The sequence below is a fragment of the Cottoperca gobio genome, chromosome 17 (genome assembly GCF_900634415.1).
Source record: "Cottoperca gobio chromosome 17, fCotGob3.1, whole genome shotgun sequence".
NCBI classification, from domain to species: domain Eukaryota; kingdom Metazoa; phylum Chordata; class Actinopteri; order Perciformes; family Bovichtidae; genus Cottoperca; species Cottoperca gobio.
Genome location: NC_041371.1, coordinates 13869831 through 13890991, shown reverse-complemented (window position 1 = coordinate 13890991; position 21161 = coordinate 13869831). Strand labels below are relative to the sequence as shown.

Genomic DNA, 21161 nt, shown 5'->3' with positions numbered 1-21161 from the left:
TAGTATGTAGCTGGTAGGGACTGAACATGACCAGATGGGAGGTTATCAATGATTGGACCCAGTTAGCCCTTTATCTCGTCTGAGACGTGCTTCAGGGAGCCCAGTTAAAAGGTTCTCTCCACAGTAAAGTCAAGCTTTTATCCTGATCCGCAACCTCAAGACTAACTATTTCAGGAACTTCTGCAGTGTTGCTTTTCTCTTCTGCTTTGACCCTTTCACACGAACACGGGATACATCAATTAATCTTTTGCTGCGTGTGATGTCTTCGTAAAAACACAGACGATTAAGGCAAATTTTTTCTTTCCACAGAATTTAATTACAAAAACAGAATCTTAAAAGACGAGCTACTTTCAATCATAGCTCCACATCCAGAATGTAAGCATTTATACAAAACAGTGGGGTCACATGGGCTGCCCTACACATTTACATAAACCAAAGAGATGTATAAAAATCTAAATGTAGACTTTAAACGTCATTTATAACACCATGAAAGAAAGCAATCATGATCTGCTGGTAGGGGATCAATTATTAGACATAAGGCCCTCAGGAGGAGGCGGCCTCATTGGCATGGGGGGCATGGGCATCTGAGGGGGCATATGGGGGGTACCCGGAGCACCAGGTGGGAGAGGGGGCATCCCTCCTGGCGGGGGAGGAGGCATAGACTCATTTTGTGGGCGATGTCCAACTCCACTCATGAGAGGAGGAGGGCGCTTCACGCCAGCAGGAGGTGGGGGTCCGCTGGACTGGGAAAGAGCTTTCTCCATTTTGAAGTGGAACTGTAGGAAGAACTGGGAGGAACAACAACGACAGGTTAAAAACACACAACTCCTTGAATAAAACCAGGATAACAAATGTTAATCAGCTCATCAGTACCTGTTTAGTTTCTCTGTTCCAGTGAGTCCAGAATCGGTTTTCTGCTTTATCAATTTCTCTACTGGGGACCTAAAAACGCAAAGATGTTGATGTTATGTCACAGAAGAAAAGAAAACACTATAAGAGCACAATACAAGTGCAGCTCCCACTCACCTTAAAGGCAATAGTCTCATATGGTTCAGCAGCCAAAAGCAGGTACTGCCAGCGACGATCAGGGGGCTCAATGCGCTGTTCATAAGCAGACATGAAACGATGCCTGGGTCCAATTCCTTCAGCGATCTCTGGGTAGTCAATCTGATGGAAAGAGAAAAGAAAAACAGGAAGCTTACAGATTTGTCTTTGACAGTCGGACCTCAGCGGATAAAAACTATTTATTTTTTAAAATGTTGAAGCCCAGGGTGATTGTTCGTATTCGAGACAATTTCAGTATATAGCTGCTTTCTTCATTTGACCAGCAGGAACACATTTGTCGTGTTAACTCAGGTAAAATCACAGGTATGCGATCACGGCATGAGTCTGCGAACATCGAAAGTGCAAGCAGCCTGTCGCTCTTCATCTCACTGTGGCTGCTTTCAACAAATGCCCAAAATGACATTCATTGTCAAGCTCACTAACAAACTCATAGCATTTCCTAGACTACTTCATAATAAAGGACAACTTGTGTTTCTTCAGTTAAATGCTATGAATATGAAGATGCAGTAGTAGGAAAATGTTTGGTTTGCATCAATGGACTGTAGGCTAAATTACTATCGTGTTACCTCATTCGATGACCAATAGTGACTTAAGACATTCATGTAAATGAAAATCTTCGAGATTATTACTTTAATGTTAATTTACTTTGTTTAAAAATCTTCACAAAATAACAAAAACCCTTTTAAAATCAACAAATTTTACATTGGGACTCCCACCAAACACACTAACCTGAAAAAGTAAAGACTGCTGTCCGGTCTCCGAGTCCCTCTGTTTGGTTACTATAAAGAGGAAGAGAAAATTATATACATTTGCAGTGAAACCGGGATCAGCATAAACTAAATAATGACTGCACTGACTCATAACCATGCAGCTAACTTACCTTTGTATCCCGGTCGACCAATTTTGACAAACTTCTTGACCTCAACTTTTACTTTCGCTGGAGCAGGCTGAGCAGGAGCTTCTTTTGCCTCTTTGGCTGCTCTCCGTGCTCTGAAACAAACAAAATATTTAGTTTTTAACTCTACAATGTACTGGACTAAGGTGGGTTGTTGCTCTGTCAATTAAATTCACAGCAACCATGACATAGCTGATGATGCACCATAAGTCGAGGATATGTAGACTGATATGAGGTAGAATAGATAAGTCACAGAAAACACAACGTAAACTAATTAAAGAATATCCATTTTGCACTTACAAGTTGGTCTGATGTTTCTTTCCTTGCGTGTGAGCCAAGTAGCTTCCCTGTAAAGAGGAGATAGATTTGTCAAACAAGATATAGAGAAAGAAAGAAATAATACAAAGTTCGGATAACATAATGTAGGAAAGTGTCATCATGTGCCTCCTCACCTCATTGTTATGAAGTGTCAAGCAAAGTTTGCACTCATATGACCCTAAATGATTCTTCATAAAGTAGGGGTCTTTGTTGATGTCAATGGTCTCCAGGGCCAGCTGACGTAACCGCTCTCGCCTATCACGGTTACTCTCAGAGGCAGAAGCCACCCCACCGCTCCCTGTCTTCCCTCCAGCTCGATGCTGGAAATCCATCTTTGCAAGGTGATGGGCTCAATCTCGCAGAAACCCACACGCGTTTGACCAGTTAACACTGGACAGGCACTCAAAGTAGATCCTTCCTGATTATCTGAGGAAAGAGAGCACACATAATTGCCAACAATGTAAATATAGAATAATATGTAGCATATGTACTATGTATTTCTGGATTGGGGTACCACACAGCGCCATGTGAAGATTTACACTACCTTTAGTTATAAACATTACAAGACTACTGACGTAACTCTGTATTTACTATATTGCTCAGATACTACTATGATTTGAATGTAAGTTCAAGTATGATGTGCAAATGTACCGTGTGATGAGCAGTTTAAGTAAAGTAAGTGCATCTATGATTTCAAAAGGAATGTTAAAAACAAATACATCCGGGACAAGGTTGTCACATTTCTATAACTAGTCGGTGTTGCATTTCATGTGTTTTAAAAACAATACAATGACTCTTGGATGAGGTTCTTTAAGCTAACTTCCCTTGCAAGGGATCGGTCTAACTACTGGGTAACAGCACTTATTTAGCCAATTATTTCTCAATTACTTCATATAATTCAGCACAGATAAAAGGACTTTTGTCAAGCTACAATACCAATGTTTACTATTGAGTTATCTCTACAAACTCCAGTTAGCTGCAGTATGTTAGCATAACGCAACCATAGCTGCTGAACGACAATGCTAAGCTAACGGTGTTACCATCGAGTAATTGAGGGATTTTAACAAATCTAAATGATCAAACTACAAATAAAAAAATCTAGCTCTGTATATGTGATAATAGATTGGTTAGATAGACGTCAAACCGACAACCATACATGAAGGGATATTGTAAACATTTGACTTTGTTCAAAACACTCACCGACACCACAACGTTAGGATCATGCCAATGTAGATCTTTACTGCGCATGCCCAAGTGGCTCCTTCTTTGGCCTTTGGCAGCTGGGAAATGCCTTTATGCGCATTACCGCCCCCTCCTGGACTGGAGACGCCACCTCCGGGACCGTGTCCCAAATGTTTTTAGTTGTTTTTAATTAAATTAATAAGACAAGACCCCCTAACAGCTCTTCAAAAAAATCTAATTGAAAAAGGTTTTAAAAAATGTACGTCTTTCTCTTGCTGCCTCTAAGGTAGACTTTATTGCCCCATGCACAACCTTTTTTATTATAGCATGGCCTCTCAAACATAATATTCAAGCTGGACCACAAACACATCTAAAAATGTAATATAAAGTAGCTCTAATTAGTCTTATGTACTCTTCATTAAATACCTACTGGCTCCACTCCTATCCCCGAGGAATTCCTCTCCTCATTTAACACTTTCTTGCATTTCCCACTAGTTCTTCTTCTTCTTTTCTTTTCTTTATTATGTGTCCCCTTTCGCACATGTTGTGTACTTGTAAGCTGTCTCTAGAGAGAGAAATCAAGGGCCTGTCTCTTGAAGTGAATTTTCTTGTAAACTCCAGGTAAACTCCCTTGAAAATGTAAGATGTCTTTATTAATAAATCAAAGACATAAATGAAGTAATACATTATTCCTATTAGTTCCCAAGATTATGTAGGGCTCACCTGAACATTTGATTAAACCCCATATCTTAAAACATAAGTAAAGCAATACAATTTATTAGTTTCCATAAAGCTCAAGATTTAGTATTTTTTCTGTTTCTGTTGTTTATATTCACATGACATTTTCAGTAAATCCCTGTTTCATTTCTCATACATCCTTCGTGTCTGTTGATTATTATGTTTGAAAAATATTTTAGTTTCTTTAGTATTTTCTACATTCCTTTAGCATTTGCAAGTATTAAAAACTTAACAGATCTATTTTTCCATGTTGCTAATTCTATGACTTTCTTAACAGTAAACCAACTTACTAAGTACTTATTATGCAGAATGGCATATTTCAGAGTATATAGAATATATTACTGAACTATAATTAATTATTGATGCAATAATTTGTATGCTACATCCCTTTAATGTTGCAGCTGGTAATAATAATAAGCTTTATTTGTATAGCACCTTTCATACAAGAATTGCAGTCAAAGTGCTTCACAGCAAAGACATAGTACAAGATTAAACAGAGCATTTACATTACAATAATCACAGTGTTGATGTAAATGAGTGTGAAGTACATTAAAAATAGCAGAATTAAAATAGTATAAAATTGCAGAATTAAAATAGTATAAAATTGCAGAATTAAAATGGTATATAACCATCTGGTGCTCATCTGAACTATATGTACTATATATACTCATATACTGCTAGGAAGCTTAATCTATAATAATATATTGGAATTTGTTTGTTGATTTATATTTTGTATTAATGCAAAGTAACTAAAGCTGTCATATAAATGTAGTGAAGTAAAAAGTACAATGTTTCCCTCTAAAATGTAGTGGAGTAGAAATATAAAGTAGCAACAAGTGGAAATACTCAAGTAAAGCAGAAGTACCTCACCATTTTAAGTACTTAAGTACAGTACTGTAGTAGCCTAAATGTACTTAGTTACTATCCACCACTGCAAAATATGCTACATGACATAACCATGTCAGTACAACAGGCTGCATTGTACGGCTTGTAAACGCACTGTTCGCCTAGTTTGACCCTCGCCGACTACCGTACTATTTATTACCAGTGAGGAGTGTCGCTGCCAGTGCCAGCGAGAGGAGTGTGTGTCCGGTGTCTGTAGCATGAAGGAGAAGTCGGACTGTGTCTTGGCCGCAGAAATTACCAAACACACACAGTCACATTTCGAGAACACAAGATAGCAAGACAGCGACGTTTAACCGACGGTATAGACAACTCTGTGTCTACCGATTTATTGTTATCTAACTCCATATGCTGTCGTTGGGAATGGCTCGGTCGTAGCCAAAGTATCCCCTTTATTTAACCTCTGTTTTACTGCGTCAGTTACCGAGATGCGTTTCAACGAGAAAGAGCTGATGTCTCTGAGCCGCCAGCCCTCAGAGATGGCAGCCGAGCTGGGGATGCGAGGACCCAAGAAAGGAGACGGTAACACGGTTTATTACACACCGATTACGCTCTTCTCACACATACTTTCGTTTCATGTAACGTGGACAGCAGGCAGCTAATGTCCAGATCAGCAACCAGCAGATATCTGTAATGTTCATGTCATTCATCAGCTGTGTACTGTTTGTGTTGTGAAGTATCATCTAATTTCCTTTTTGTTATACAGTTGTAAAGAAGAGGCTGGTGAAACTCGTCGTTAACTTCCTCTTTTATTTCCGAACTGATGAGGAAGAGGTCAGTTGGATCAATGTTACCTGCCCACACTGTATTTATTCCCCATGTATTCATTCTCTTGCCTCCTGTACTTCATGAGAAAGTGAACACATTTCTTGTAAAGGAAAACAGCATTAAGACTTTTATTTGTTTTGTCAGCCAATTGGAGCTTTGCTGCTGGAGCAGTGTCGGGTGGAGAAAGAGGACAGCCAGAGCTTCTCCATTGGTGAGTTAAACATTTCACATTCACATGACTCACCTGCACTTTCTCATTTGTTGGCTGGTTTTAAATCCTTAAGGTCCATTACCTAGGGTTTTTAATTGATTAACACTTTAAGGTAAACAAATGGTGGAGTCTACCTTTTTACCTGTCATTGATGACAGTGAAGTGTTGTACATTAATTCCTCTCTTCACGTGATAGATAGCGTGTATAAGGGGCTCTGACATTCATTACAAACTGTGAATCTCTTACTCACCACCTATCTACGTATCTTCTCTTTTGAAATTAAAATCCCTGTTCTGTTCAGAACTGAATTGGGAAAGAAAACGTTTTGATTTTCTGCACCCACTGCTTAGAACAATCTACAGACTGATCTTAAGCTTTGAAACAGAGTGACCCTGAACAAGTTTAAATCTATGCTGAAATAATTTGGGTCCAGGCTGTCTGTGTGCAAATGTTTTATCTGATCATGTTTAATGCTCCTCAAAGCTATGTGCTTTTATGTGAATTGTTGAAACTCTGTGTTGCTGCTATTCTTGGACACTTCTCCCTTGTAAAAGATATATTTGATCTAAGTGGGACAAACCTGGTTAAGTAAAGGCGAAATTAAAATACATTTAACAACTCAGTGGAAGATGGTTGTCTAACGTTTGTGCTAATTCTTTTTAAACAGCATTGTTGATATCACTGAACAGCAATATGGAAACGTTTCTTATGACTTTATATTACAGTTATCGTTGTGCATTGGTATTATGTATTTCTAAGAAATTCTATGTGTTTCTCCTTGTAGCATTTCTGGATGAAGCAGAGAGGAAGTATCTGTTTGAGTGTGACTCAGAAGAGCAGTGTGGGGAATGGGTGGACTCCATTATCAAGGCCAGGTAGGACTGACTCTTTTCCATCTCATCACAACAGACACCACGATCATATACACATGAATGGTGACCTGGCAGTAACTGACAGAAAAGTACTTAACAATTTTGATAATCGGTAATAACAGTAAATTATCAAGTAAAAACACCAGAATTTGAATAATTTGAGTTGTTTAGCTGATGGTAACACAGTTTAAGACATAACTTTAAGCACTAACTTGTTATTTGTCAGCATTGTCCTGCTTTAAATTATTTTTAAAGACCAAATCATGTGTTTTAAGGAGAAAAAGATTATATCAAAAATAATGATGAAAATAGTCATTAGTTGCAGCTTGGGGAGTAACGGCACACTAAATGTAAGGGGTAGAACAACTTGCACATCATTGTGTTTTAGACTCCTGTGGGTGAAACCATCACAAAGGAATGATGTAGCTGTTTCCACAGAATCAACAATGTTACTTGTTTTGAACTGATTCATCACTACTTGACCTTGTGTTTAAAGTTGACAGGGAAAGCCATAATGCTCCCCAACAGGGGATGATATCGGCCCTCAAATGTCAAATCAACTTGTCCTCTCATCTCTTGCAGTTACGAGTTCATGAGGAAGAACCTGATATTCTATCGAACTGAAATCCACAGGCTCACTGGCAAGGTAAGACCAGCCTCAGCATGTTAGATAGAACTTCTATCCAACAGTGTCATCTTAGCAAGGATTGTGTGAAGGAAAGTGTGAAGTGTATTTGTGTCATGCTTGACTCACTGAAATGCAAAGTATCATCAGAAGTAGTTTAGACTTTATTAAAGAAGGTTTTGCTGTTGAGATTTATGCCACAGCTTGCAAGGGCACCAAGTTCTAGAGCTGCATGTGGTTTGTTAATTAATATTTACATTTTTCTCATTTTATGCAGTGTATTGTTTTGTACTGGAATTGTAATTGCTGTTTTAGGTTTTGACCAATCTATTGCTGCATTTAAAAGGTTTACATTTGAATTGTAATATATTCTTTCAGAAACAAATTCCTGGTCACTCAGGATGATCTGGAGACCTTGAAAATAGTTCTCACGACAAGTCTGAAGAAATATGCTTGTTGTGGTTATGCAATGTAATGTGGGATGCTGTTAAGAGCCTCTAATTAAACTCCACTGACCTACACTGTATTTTGGCGGAAGGCTCAAAGATCTCAAAAGCTGAACTAAACATTTAATATAAAGTTTGATTCTGTTCTAATAACAGGGAATTTGCTCTGTACACTTTGAACATTTGTTTTCTTACAGTCTTTACTCATCTTCCCTTTTCTCCACAGGACCCCTTGGAGCAGTACGGTATATCAGATGAAACTCGCTTCCAGGTCAACAATGGACAGCAATTTACGACTAGAGATACCTCCTCCCTGTAGACCAGCTACCTGTCCAGATGTACTTTATTTTCATTTTATTTCGCCCTGCCATTCCATTCACTCCTCACTGAAAACTATGGCATTACCATAAGCACACCAGCTTTTTAGATCTTCACTGCGCTGAATGTATTTAGTGTTGCTCCAGACGTACAGGGAGATTCTTATGCAGATGTTATAGCAGAGTATCTGAGGCCATGCAAAGTGATGGAGCGATAACGCTGATTATTTCTTTTATTACATTACATGTAACGTGGGGCTGTCTTATTTTTAGTTCAGGGGATTTTACATGCCATTTTCTGTATAATTTTCAGACTTTGCCTTGGTTGATTGGTTGTCGGTTTAAAACATGTTTTCTACATGACATACTGTTCTTTTTAGACAATGTGATTTGGAAAGACTATAATTGTACTTGTGCTGTAGAGCTGTGACTTTCTTCAGGACTATTCATAATATGAGCACGACTGGGTTTAAGAAGAATCGAGCCAGGAAATATACGCTGTTTAGAGAAGCTTTTGATTATTAGATACAGGGCCAATTTAGAAAACCTTTGGCAGTAGTTACTGTCGCAATTTGAGCTCCACGGGCCCTTTGATCTGCTGAGTTGAGCCACCCTTTTTACTCCATTTCTGCCTATGAGAAAGATATTTTTTATCTATCCCAATATATATTTATCATCTATCCCATTTAGAACTACAGATAATTAGTTTTAATAACTATACTTATGCACATGTTACTTTACTGGGAGTTGAGGGGTTTTTGTTATTAGAATTTGAATAATGTACTTGAACCTACTGAACCTTTTCTGTGGCACTTTGAATCAGATTCCTTCAGGCAGCTGTTGGACCAGAGTCAAAATTATTTTTTTAATCTCACACCAATTTCTTTGCCATTGTAGCTTCAACAGAGTTGTTGTTAATGGTGAGGTGAAATGTTGCTGTCAACCACATTTCACTATCCTGCAAATTGGAGTCAGGAGTCTACCCACAAGAGGATATGTTGTTATTTTAAACTTGCACATGGAATGTGTTCAGTCTTTTTTACTTCATGTTAGATTATATTTGTTTCACTTGAGTCTCTTTTTTTTTGTTTTTTAACTAATAAAGCTATTTGAAAGATGCTGTGAATCGATGCAGTGTGTCATCTGTAAACTAGAATTGTCAACACAAATGTTATTTTTGTGTATTTGATCATGGTCAGTCCAACAATAGTATTTAACTAGTGTCCATAGGTTAGATACAACAGTTGCCTTTAATGATATCAAGCCACACGTTGCCCTCCATCGTGTCTAGTTTAACATGAAAAACACAGGCTTTATCATTTATCACTGATCATTTGACAAATTAATTACCAAGATGTGCATATCTGGTTAAAAATAATTAGCAGGCTACATGTATCACTAGCTCTAAAAAATAAATAAATACTAGCAAAAACATACAAATATATCTATATGTTATACTATCATAACCAGGTGACTGATAATACGCTTAATGATTGATTCTTGAAATGCTGGACATGATTTCTCTTCTGCTCAAGATGTGGGAGGCATTGTGGCCATGACACGTTTCCTTAGCAACGCAAAAATGTGTGATTCAAAAATAGTGACGTCACATCCTTCCCGTGATGCTTAGCGAGCACAAATTGAACGCTCGGCAAAAGAAAACAATTGTATTTTACATGCTCTGTTTTAAAGAGTAAAACACACAAAACAAAACATTTCAACTGGAATTGATACCGCTAAGAAAAAGTATTCAACGGTGTGTAACGGGAAGAGTTCATCCGGGCACGGTGGGTTACAAGAGAAGATTGTGAACTAACAATGTTGCTAATGCATTAGCCGAACAGCTAGTTTGGCGTATGTAACGTTAGTTCAAGCAGCTGAGCTACTGTTAGCATTAGCACAGCTCTGTATGCTGGATCATCTAATTATTTGTTTTTAAAATAATTTTAGCGTCACGATTACAGATCAGCGACAACCACCACAACTGAGTTTCTTATGTCTTGGAACCAGCAATCAAATACTACAGTGTGGATGGTTTTACAGCTAACTAACGTCAAATGTTGCTAACGTTAGTTCTCACAAAGATAATTTAAGTGTTATTGTTAGCAGAAGACCGAGCCCACCCGCAGCTGATCACATGCACTGTAACTATAATGTCAATGTCACCTACTAACCGATGTGCCCCTAGTTAGCTAGTTTAAGTCTAATTTTAAATTAAGTCACTAGAGTTTAACAATTGTTTGGTTTATCTTTGTAATCGTGTCGATTGGTTTTCTCTAGGTATGCTTCTTGAAGCTGACTGTTAAATGTGTCTCTTCATTATAATCCAGTTAAATGTAATGTCAACTGAATAACTTATTTTCTTTACCTAATGCCAAATGCAATACATGAAAACACCGTATGGACGCATTCTGATTAGTGTGAAAAAATAATGTTCCCATGATGGCTTCTCAGTCAATTTAGTACATTTATTTAAACAAATGTATTGTGTCATGTCAAAACATATAACGCTACACTGTAGTATTGCTGAAGCAATTAATCAATTAGTCGATATACAGAAAACCTTTTTTCAAACAAAGATTTTAATAATCCATTCAAGGATTAAGGTTATATTGTCTTTATGCACTACAGGATTTCACAATGAAATATTTGTTTATTATTCATTCATTTAAGTAATTTATCAAACAAAAGGCCAAACGTTTGTAAATTCCAGCTTCCTAAATATGAACATTTGCTGCTTATCTCTGTTTTATATAGTTAAAAATGAATATCTGAGAGTTTTAGACAGTTGGTTGGTAAAAACAAGCAGTTTGAAGTCATCCCTAGGGGGCACTTGAAACTTGCAATGGGAGTTTTTATTTATTTTTTACAATTTTATAAAATGTTTTAAACTGAACAACTAATCAATTTATTGAATAAATGAAGTGATTGTTTGAAAATAAAAACTAGTGATTAAAAACTAAATGATGTCAACCTACATGGTGACATAAAGCTGTCGGTGTCAGTAGGACTGACCAGAAGTCAGCAAGTAATAATGAGAGTGCCAGTGTCAGTTTACTAATCTTTCATCTGACATGTGCATTCAGGAAACTGTTGTATAATTTTTTTTTAATGTGTTTTTGATCAGTCTTATCCCCTTTTCAGGCATCATGGATCAGGACTATGAGTGTAGGCTGCTCAGGCAGATAAACATTCAAAATGAGAACGCAAGCCCAATAGTAAGTAAATAATACACACTTGTACTTTAAGGAGCTGTGTTTCCTCTTGAACACATATTTCCTAAAAAATGACCATAAACCACCTCATCTAGTCGAGGCTTACAGTCTTGACTAGAATCACGAGTGCGATTAGGTCATTATCTTTACTATACCACGATGATGGAGCCGCCCAAAGAGGATTGTTAACTAGCAAAAGACTTAAGATGGACGCAGAGGCTGTTACTCTCCATGTGTTGAAAGAAAAAACGGTTTAACAGGCCAGTCTCTCTTTTTTGACAATGTCACTAGTGTTGAGAGAAAACAAGACCTCACCGGCCAAATGACTGGGTTTTGTGAATGATGCCTCCTGTTGTTAACACCTCAGACAAATGCCCCATCTGCCACCTAAATGATCTTCTGCCTTGTTACAAAGTTTTCACATCACAGTCCAAGGCCTGTTTGTGTTTGGCATGCAGTCAGAAAATGCTTTCTCCTCTCTCCACTTGTGTAGAAAGCGGTAGGAGCAGTGCGAGCTCTGACACCCACCAGCTCCCCCCTGTCGTCCCCTAGCAAGCATGGTGATCGCTTTATTCCCTCCCGGGCTGGAGCCAACTGGAGTGTCAACTTCCACCGCATCAATGTGAGTCTGCTAAAATACACCCAGGACTTTACTGTCTTTCCTACCAAAAGAACAGTGTTCTCAAGAGCAAAGTGTTGATTATAGTTTACAAGGAGAAAAACTATCCCTGTGACATTCTTCTTTTGATTGTCTGTAATTGCTTTCAGTGATTGTTTATTTATTTCATTTCCTGATGTAGGAAATTGAAAAGTCGCACAATCAAAACAGAAAAACCAAAGATGGCACAACAGACAGCAATAAAGGTAATCAATCCACCTTTTTTATCCAGAGACCATGGGACACTTTAATATAATAATAGATTGTGATGCAGTGAATTGCAATATGTTATTGGTACACTTACACAAATATCAGAAACTATTCTGCTCTGCTTCTGACGCACAGGTGCATCTTTTCTTTACTGCAGATTTGAACTCTCAACTGTTCTTCTTTCTGGCTGTTTGACATGTATGTTGCTGTGTGTTACACAGACTCAGACCTGAACCAAAAGTGCTGCATAATGCAGTAATAAAGTACATTATATGTTTAACTTACAGTTTTTACAAAACACCTTTCACCATTTCTAGGAGGTATTTTTCTCTTCCGTTTCGTTGCTACAGTGACACATTGAAGATGATTAAGGCTGAAACTAACATTCATTTTCATAATCCATTACTTGTTTGGTCTAAAAAATGTCTGCAAATTGTATACAAAACGTCTGTCTCCAGTTATAACGAGACCAATGTGATGTCTTTAAATGTATTGTTTGTATTGTATTGTAGTCCAACAACCAAAGATATTCAATTTACTATCATAGAAATATAAGAAATCTAGAAAATATTCACATTTGAGAAGCTGCATGACTAATTGATTATCAAAATTGTTGCAGATAAAATTTCTGTCAAACAACAAATTGTTGCACCTCCTAAAGATGAATGTCTTGCACTATATTGTATATTGCAGAAGTACCTTTTACTGTGAGTTGTTATAGGAGTATGATCATGATAGTAATGTAATCTTGAGTTATACTGTGACTCTCTGCCCCTAAACAAACAAATAGTCTCTGCTGGGAATGTTTATCTGCTGTGAGTCCTATCCCTTTTTCAGCTCTTTCTACAGGTATCTCTGTCTGCTCCAGTCAAAGTTGATAATTTGACCTTCTCTTGTTTACTAACCCTGGACAGGCTCATGGAAACTGGAGATAAAGACGAAAAAAAAGCTTTGTGAAAAATTCTCTCTGATCTTTAGAGATGTGAGAGAGCGCTATAAAATTGCAGAGGGAGCACAGTGTTTGGACTTAATCATTTCGACAGCCTGGTTTGATTTCCCCTCTGTCTCTTCCTCTGCCTTCAGCGGATGGTCTGGCTTACTCGGCTCTGCTGAAGAACGAGCTTCTAGGAGCGGGCATCGAGAAAGTCCAGGACCCCCAGTCAGAAGACCGCCGTCTGCAGCCATCTACTCCTGCCAAGAGAAGCCTTTTTAGTGTAAAAATTGTTAACATGGCTCTAACCTTTTTAAGTATTAAGTTTCATGGGAAGTTTTTCCATTATCAGTAATCATGTGTTTGTGTTTTTGTAGTATTCTGTAAGTGCAAAGAGGGCTCTGCCAGAAGAGGATGGAAACACCGTCTCTCCATATTCTCTATCACCTGTCAGTAGCAACAGGTAATATCAGTTTTACACGTCATTCCTCAAATGTCATCTCCATTTCGGAGGTGTAGCATCGTATTCTTACTTCAGTGTTGTCCATTGCAGCCAGAAACTGCTGCGGTCACCGAGGAAACCTACGCGCAAAATATCCAAAATTCCTTTTAAAGTCCTGGATGCTCCAGAGCTTCAGGACGACTTCTACCTCAACTTAGTGGACTGGTCCTCTCTGAATGTGCTCAGTGTTGGACTGGGTACCTGTGTTTACCTGTGGAGTGCCTGCACCAGCCAGGTGTGTGTCATCTGTTCACAAACATTGAGCAAAGCAACGAGACAGAGAGGCATCGTCACTGTAGTAAAATAATCTAAGAGTATATATTATTCTATTAAATAATGTTTCTAATCACATTGGATCTCTCAGTTTAAGGGTTTCACTGGTTGTGTATCACGTATGTTAACTAAAATAGCCTTAGGATGTAATAAGGCTGGCTCTTGGATGTCATGTTAATCTGTATTTCTTTCCTCCCTATTTGTTTAGGTGACCCGTCTATGTGACCTTTCTGTAGAGGGAGATTCTGTAACATCAGTGGGTTGGTCAGAGAGGGTGAGTTTCTCTGTCATCTATAATCTGAACAAAACATCCTGCATCTCCAATAGTAGTTGAACCTGCACAGCAATACTCTATGAAATGTTTACTAAACAAGCACAGAGTTAATGACAGAGTTACTCCATGTGTTTCCAGACCTGCAGTTTATGTGCTGTGTTCTGATTCAGGGACTTATTTGATACTATTGCGTTGCGATGCCCTTCGGTTTGTTTGTGTTCACACGGCAACATTCATTCATTCATTCATGTTCTCTCATTGGTCAGAAATGTTACCGGGAAGATTTGCCTCAAAGCGCTTCCTCCTCTTTCTTTTTTTCCTTCTTCATCATGGAGCACCAACAGCGTGTATTGATAATTGTTTTCATTCCACTATTCATTAACTAAACAAAATATTTAGCTCCAGTGTGCATCCACACTGCGAATAGAAAACAATGTCCTGTTGCATCTTATTAGAAGACTTGTCGCCTTCAGCGATTAGCTCTGATGCCTCCACACACTTGCACAACAATTGTTCTTCAGATGAGCGACACATCAGTTAAACTTGATTAGATTATCTTTCATAAGGCTAGTTGTTTCGGATGGAAGGGTCGATTGTGTTCTGACTAAACAAACCTCTCCAGAGTTGGCCAGCCGAGACTGCCTGACCACTTGTTTAGCCCGTCATCAGAGTGCAATTGCTGTGTTCATATGTGCCCAAACAAACTGAGCCTGGGGGTGAAACGCTGTAAATACACCCTCACATTGACCTGACAAAGATCCATTATGGAAAACTGCTGTTACTTGACATTCAGTAAAGATGCAAGTTGGGTTTTGGCTTCCCCTTTTTTGTAAATGCTGGTTTGAAGTCATTACAGACTGTCAGTGTGATATTCAAAGTGTGCTGTCTATTTTTAGGGTAACCTAGTGGCGGTGGGTACTCATAAAGGCTACGTACAGATCTGGGATGCAGCAGCAGGGAAGAAGCTCTCCGTACTAGAAGGACACACAGCCAGAGTTGGTGAGTTAACTGGCTGGAGAGATGGAGCCAGTGGCAGAGTAAAATATTACAAACATCATACATTTTCAAACGGTTGTTTAGCAACATTTGCTCATCTTCCCCTGTGGTTTCATTCTTTGCTGCCAGGTGCGTTGGCATGGAATGCGGACCAGCTGTCGTCTGGGAGCCGCGATCGGGTGATCCTGCAGCGGGACATCAGAGCCCCGCCTCTCCAGTCAGAGCGCCGTCTCCAAGGACACAGACAGGAAGTGTGCGGGCTCAAGTGGAGCACAGACCACCAGCTGCTAGCCTCAGGTGGAAATGACAACAAGGTATGTAGACGGAGAATCTCATCTATTTGTGAGCTACACATCAGTTTCTGGGACCGCTTTTTCATAAGACATCTAATTTCTATACCTCCTCTCCGCTTGTTTCAACTTTCTGTCTGTAGTTACTTGTGTGGAACCACTCGAGCGTCCTCCCGGTGCAGCAGTACACTGAGCACTTGGCTGCAGTGAAGGCCATTGCCTGGTCTCCCCACCAGCACGGCCTGCTGGCCTCCGGCGGCGGCACCGCCGACCGCTGCATCCGCTTCTGGAACACTCTGACCGGCCAGCCCTTACAGTGCACAGACACCGGCTCGCAGGTCTGCAACCTGGCCTGGTCCAAGCACACCAATGAACTGGTGAGTCACCTGAAGTTTTGCTAGTCATGCAGTATTTTTTTTCTTCTTCTAGTAACAGGGTTTGTACAGTTGCTGGAAATCCTTAAAAACACTTGCATTTTAATTTGGTGCTCAAGATTTGAAATGTGCTTGGATTTTGAATAAAGCTTGAAATTGTAATTTAGCTGAATGCTGTCACAAAACATAATTGTTGTTATTGTGTTTAAAGCACTTCTTCTGAAAGTTATAAAGGAGGGAAATAATAAGTGTACTTTATACAGTATAAACTATGTATGTATATCTGTCATTTAACACAGCTTTAAGCTGATGGAAAAGCTTAAAAATGCTCAAAGTGCTTGAATTTGACTTGAAGAAGGTGTATGAACCCTGTAGAAAAGTTGCTATTTGTATACTATAGTACCCATCACCCTAAAAAAAATGTTTGTTATTATGGTTGTATAAATGTAATTCATGGTGCTGTTAGATTTCTGCTAGACTTAGTATAATAATGTTAGTGTAGCCTAACATTTATATGCAACTTTGCAGAAGTACCAGGGTTAAACAGAATGAATAGACTCGCTTGCTACCCAACAACATGTAGCAGGTAAAAGACTGCTTCCATTCTTTGAGCTAAGCTAAATACATATTATTTGACAGTATACAGGCACATGTGTACATAACAATGTTTCCTTCTAGTCCAGAGGTAAATATGTGAAAAACAATGTTTGTTCTGCAGGTCAGCACACACGGTTATTCCCAGAACCAGATCCTGGTGTGGAAGTATCCCTCTCTCACTCAAGTGGCCAAACTTACTGGACATTCCTATAGAGTACTCTACCTGGTCAGTATACACACTGTGTGTTTGTATGTCTGTCACATTGTCTCATGTTCTGTCCCAAAACTGAAGCCAAATACGAGATGCTAAAAACATTGCTGGAAAATAAATACAAAATAAAATCTTGTTGGGGAATTATGAAATAGACTAAACTATGACAGTGAAATGTCTGGATGAAATTATTAAGCATCCCACACAAGAAAGGAACTAAAAACAAAATACCCCTGATTATTTAGGTTTTTCATTGTTCTAATGCGGTATATTCAGTGTATAATAATGAGTTCATGTGCAGGCCATGTCCCCTGACGGAGAGGCCATTGTGACGGGAGCTGGAGATGAAACACTTCGGTTCTGGAACGTATTTAGCAAAATGAGATCCACTAAGGTATTTATGCTCTCCTTATCCCCCACACTTTATCTGTCATTTTTTATTCCCAGTGGTCTATGCCTTAACTCCTTCTTCTATCTCCCTCCCTCTTTTAGGAATCAGTGTCAGTGCTGAACCTCTTCACCAGAATCCGGTAGTAAACACGCCTCTGTTCTACGAGGGAATAAAGCCGGGAAGGGAGATTGTGTTTGCATGTATCGAGCGGTAAACAGGCTCTTCTTTGCGTATTCACCTCAGTAGTCTACAGAGGTCCCCCCCCCTCGATTGCCCTTAGTTAATTAGCCAAGTTGTAGCTGGAGTTGGGAGGGAGCTGGAGAGATGCACAGCGTGAGTGTCGAGGGCAGAGGAGATGCGTACGTACAGTATTCCACTTCCTCCTGTATGATGGAGCCGCTGCCTCCACCAACAGACCAGTGATCTCTGATGACGAGGAGAATTTGGGGTGCGTTTTTCTCCCCATGTGATTATGTTTTGTTTACAGACTGACGTTGTGCTTACCTGCCAAATATTGAGTTTGTCCTTTTGATTGTCTTATTTAATTTATTTCTTTTTTTTGTTTTGTTTTTTAAAAAAACATTTAAAAAATATATTCCTACTAGTGTGTTTTGTTTTTGGCTGGTAGATTTCCTTTATGTGTGTAACTGCAGTTTTTGGTCTGATCTGTGCAGTGTTTTTGGCTTTGTTCAGGTTTGCAGAAAAATCTAAGCTTGTTTTTTTGTATTTTACTGAGAGACAATAATGTTTCACGTACACTGATAAGCGATTATATAATCCTTTGCCGTTTCGAGAACTGGATTAGACGAATGGGCCTGATCTCCCTTTTAAAAAATCTTACATTAAGTTAATTTTAGCCTAATTATATTAAGCAGTATCGGCTCATTGTTTCTCTCTTGAGGAATCTTGAACTGGCATACGGCACATCTTAGAAGAAAATAATTATTTGGTAACACTGTAAATAAGAACAGTTGCCTACAAAAGTAATTCACATGAAAATGTGTGACTTGTGTGGAAGCATTTCACTCGTCTTGTTTTTCTACTTTCTTAAATGAAAAATCAGGCGTGGGAAGTTAAAATTAAAACCCGTTGGCTTATCAGTGTAGTTTGTAACAGCAACTAAAACACACAGCAAAACATTTGGGATTAAATTGTTGTGAAATGCAGTTCTGTGCAGAGCTCCTGCTTTGCGCTGTGTCTAAAATATTCAAGCTCCGGGCACTTGTTTTTTGCTACATCAGACCATTTCTGTGTTTCGCAGTCATGCCATTCTACTTTTGTTTTAGTTTTTTTTATCTGAAAAAAAAAAAAAAAAGGATTTCATATCATCTGCAACGTTTTCTCCCAATTTAGATTTTTCTTCTTTTCATGTTTGAATGTTTGAGTCGACTAGCGTGCCACATTTAAACGAATGCTATTTATTTGTGTTGTGAAGAAAGGTTCTTGTACAGAAATGGCATGTTTGTTTACTAATGTTATCTGGAGGAAGTTGATGGGCAGTTTCACTGCTCGACTTTTATGGAAGTTTCTTTTAATGCCACTTCAAAATCAAGACAATGCTGCCAACTTGAATTACAGAAAGAATGTTAAAAATATTTCTGTACTGAGAGATAATCAACAATTAAATTATCATATCTTGTACATTACGTTGTCGCTGTTTTATTGTCCAATTTCTCGAGAGTAGACTTCTATAAAATGAGTCTCCTGTTGTGAAGTGAAAGTGACGATTGTTATCGTTCTTTCGAGCCCAGGCAAGATCGAGATCAATGAATTGAAGTGTTTGGTGTGTGGCCAAAGCCTATTATAGCTTCAGAACACATGAATGAGCTGCACTGGGTGACATGTTCCTTCATTATCATGAACACAGGCACTGAATTTTATTAAGTAAATTCTACCTATTTATCTAAAAACAGTCCTCATCAGACGATTCATTACTGTTTAATGTTAGATAAAAAGTAACGCTTTTTAATGATGTACATCTTCAGTAAGAACCAATCGGCTCGGAGCTGAGAGCCACACACAGGGTAGATAAATTGAACACTGAATAGTTAGTGGTAGAATTTTTCTATGAGGTGTTATATAGCTATTACAGCTATAGCATATATTTCGCATCATTTTCATATTGTGCAGTCTACAATTATTCAGTTTTTTTCTTTAATTTGTCCCCTGTAACAATGCTTCCCAGTAGATGTGGCTTCCTGTCTTGTCCAAATTCAAAGTGAACACCAGAGGGAGCCGTCCTATGAGCAGACACTACACCATACAGTCAACCTTAACCATGTTACCTTGAAGGTGAGAATCAGATCTCATATCCTGCCATTAATGTTGACTGTCTTTATAACAGGCTATGAGGAACGTTAAACATCGCAACAGGGATTATATCTGGTTTCATTCTAGCCTCGGTTACAAAGCACATATGTAAGAACAAGAGTTTTTAACAGCTGCAAAACACCCTGCGGCCTCATCGTGTTACCTGGAAGTTTTCACATGTTCATCATTTCCAGCCCACACAAGCATACTTTTCACCCAGAGCATGAAAACTAATGAATGTTTTCATCCTCCCAAAGCTCCTAAATCTCTGCTTGTGCCCCGTCTTCGATCCAAACTATCCAAACTATCCAAACTCACTATTACACGTTTGAGCAGCAAATAGATTTTTATCCATGTAGAAAATAGCTGAAGGGTCTAAATACATGAAGAAACAAGGGCTCTTAAATGATTCTGCTCCTGTGGTTTTGCTATAATTTACAGTTAGAAATCAGAAAATGGCTAAAACTAAATATATACTACTAATAAGATTACAGGTCATTTAGCAGACGCTCTTATCCAGGGCGACTCACATTGAACGAAGTACAGGGACAGTCTCCCTGGAGCAACTCAGGGTTAAGTACCTTGCTCAGGGGTACAGTGGTGGCAGCCCTGGTATTGAACTCCCGAGTTCAACTCTAGTGTGGAAGGCGTACCACTAGACCACTACGGCCATCACCACCACCCAAGATGGACAGAAAAACACAACTGCTAATTCAGTGACTTCAATAATGAAAAGTCTTTTTCCGTGTGATGAAGATCAGGTGCTGTAGGTGACTCGGCTTCTCTCGACGCCGAGAGCCCGAGCCTTTGTCCCCTTCTGACTCCATTATAATGTCATCTTAATAACATGCATAGTCCATTATAGTGATCAGATAAATCATCTGAATGGAAGACATTCAACACAGTCTTCCAGCTCATCTCAGGCTCTCGGTGGGCAGATGTTAACATTAAACCCTGAAAGCAGAAGGAAGGACAGAGGGGGATTGCTAATATGCATAATCCTACCTCCTGATGTTTCCATCAAGAGGCACAGAGTGTGATGTTCGTTATACAACTAAAGCCTCACAACACAGAGAGCAGGATCTTCCCCCAGGTTTCTCCCTAAGCCCGACTCTTGAGTTGTATTGATAACCGGCCTGCAGCGGTATCAAAGGAACAAGGCTTTTGTGAGAACTAATGGTTGCAGCCACCCAGGCTTCTTTTTGGTAATTTTGTCAAAGCACAGAAAGGGTCATGTGCTTTATTCACAAACAGACACTCGTCTCTCACTACAGCAGCACCTTTGCATTCATGAAACGGGGATCGATAGGATGTTCTTCCACAGCCTGACGAGCTGTCAAATAGCAGATATCAGAGAAGATGCGTTGACAACAGAACAACATGAAGGTTCAGTTGTGCCTGATTGTCTTGAGGCTTTTGATGATTTTGGTAAAATGTCACACAGGGCCCTGAAAGCAGCAGGAAACATCCTTGTGAAGGTGTCCTTGTTATTTACTGTCTTCCTTGGAAATGAAATTGAAAAGGAACGTTGGAACATCCTTAAATTGAGTCCTGCTGTGATGAATGATTAATATTTAATAAGTGAGTT

The 21161-nt window shown here is 39.0% G+C and overlaps 3 protein-coding genes across 4 annotated transcripts; 2 read left to right on the top strand and 1 right to left on the bottom strand.

Annotated features, from left to right (window-relative positions):
* Window positions 1-293: 293 nt before the first annotated feature.
* sf3a2 (splicing factor 3a, subunit 2) lies at window positions 294-3594 on the bottom strand. The gene is made up of 8 exons (XM_029453655.1): window positions 3479-3594; window positions 2413-2704; window positions 2261-2307; window positions 1946-2055; window positions 1795-1844; window positions 1027-1167; window positions 874-942; window positions 294-788 (listed from the first exon to the last, which is right to left on the bottom strand). Exons 2-8 carry the CDS (start codon window positions 2608-2610, stop codon window positions 522-524), a joined length of 882 nt encoding a protein of 293 aa, XP_029309515.1. The 5' UTR covers window positions 2611-2704; window positions 3479-3594; the 3' UTR covers window positions 294-521.
* A 1627-nt stretch (window positions 3595-5221) lies between these two features.
* On the top strand, window positions 5222-9467 carry plekhj1 (pleckstrin homology domain containing, family J member 1). Of its 2 annotated transcripts, XM_029452644.1 has the most exons (7): window positions 5222-5403; window positions 5522-5623; window positions 5808-5875; window positions 6014-6080; window positions 6866-6956; window positions 7536-7599; window positions 8251-9467. In XM_029452644.1, exons 2-7 carry the CDS (start codon window positions 5530-5532, stop codon window positions 8341-8343), a joined length of 477 nt encoding a protein of 158 aa, XP_029308504.1. In that variant the 5' UTR covers window positions 5222-5403; window positions 5522-5529; the 3' UTR covers window positions 8344-9467. The 2 variants fall into 2 exon arrangements, with proteins under 2 accessions (XP_029308504.1, XP_029308503.1); XM_029452643.1 differs by having other exon boundaries at window positions 5224-5623.
* Window positions 9468-9935: 468 nt separating this feature from the next.
* Window positions 9936-18909, top strand: LOC115022954 (fizzy-related protein homolog). Its single transcript, XM_029454076.1, has 14 exons — window positions 9936-10128; window positions 11486-11559; window positions 12050-12178; window positions 12357-12420; window positions 13508-13638; window positions 13733-13818; window positions 13909-14092; window positions 14339-14404; window positions 15301-15403; window positions 15530-15714; window positions 15834-16067; window positions 16783-16887; window positions 17174-17266; window positions 17365-18909. Exons 2-14 carry the CDS (start codon window positions 11491-11493, stop codon window positions 17404-17406), a joined length of 1491 nt encoding a protein of 496 aa, XP_029309936.1. The 5' UTR covers window positions 9936-10128; window positions 11486-11490; the 3' UTR covers window positions 17407-18909.
* Window positions 18910-21161: the final 2252 nt, after the last annotated feature.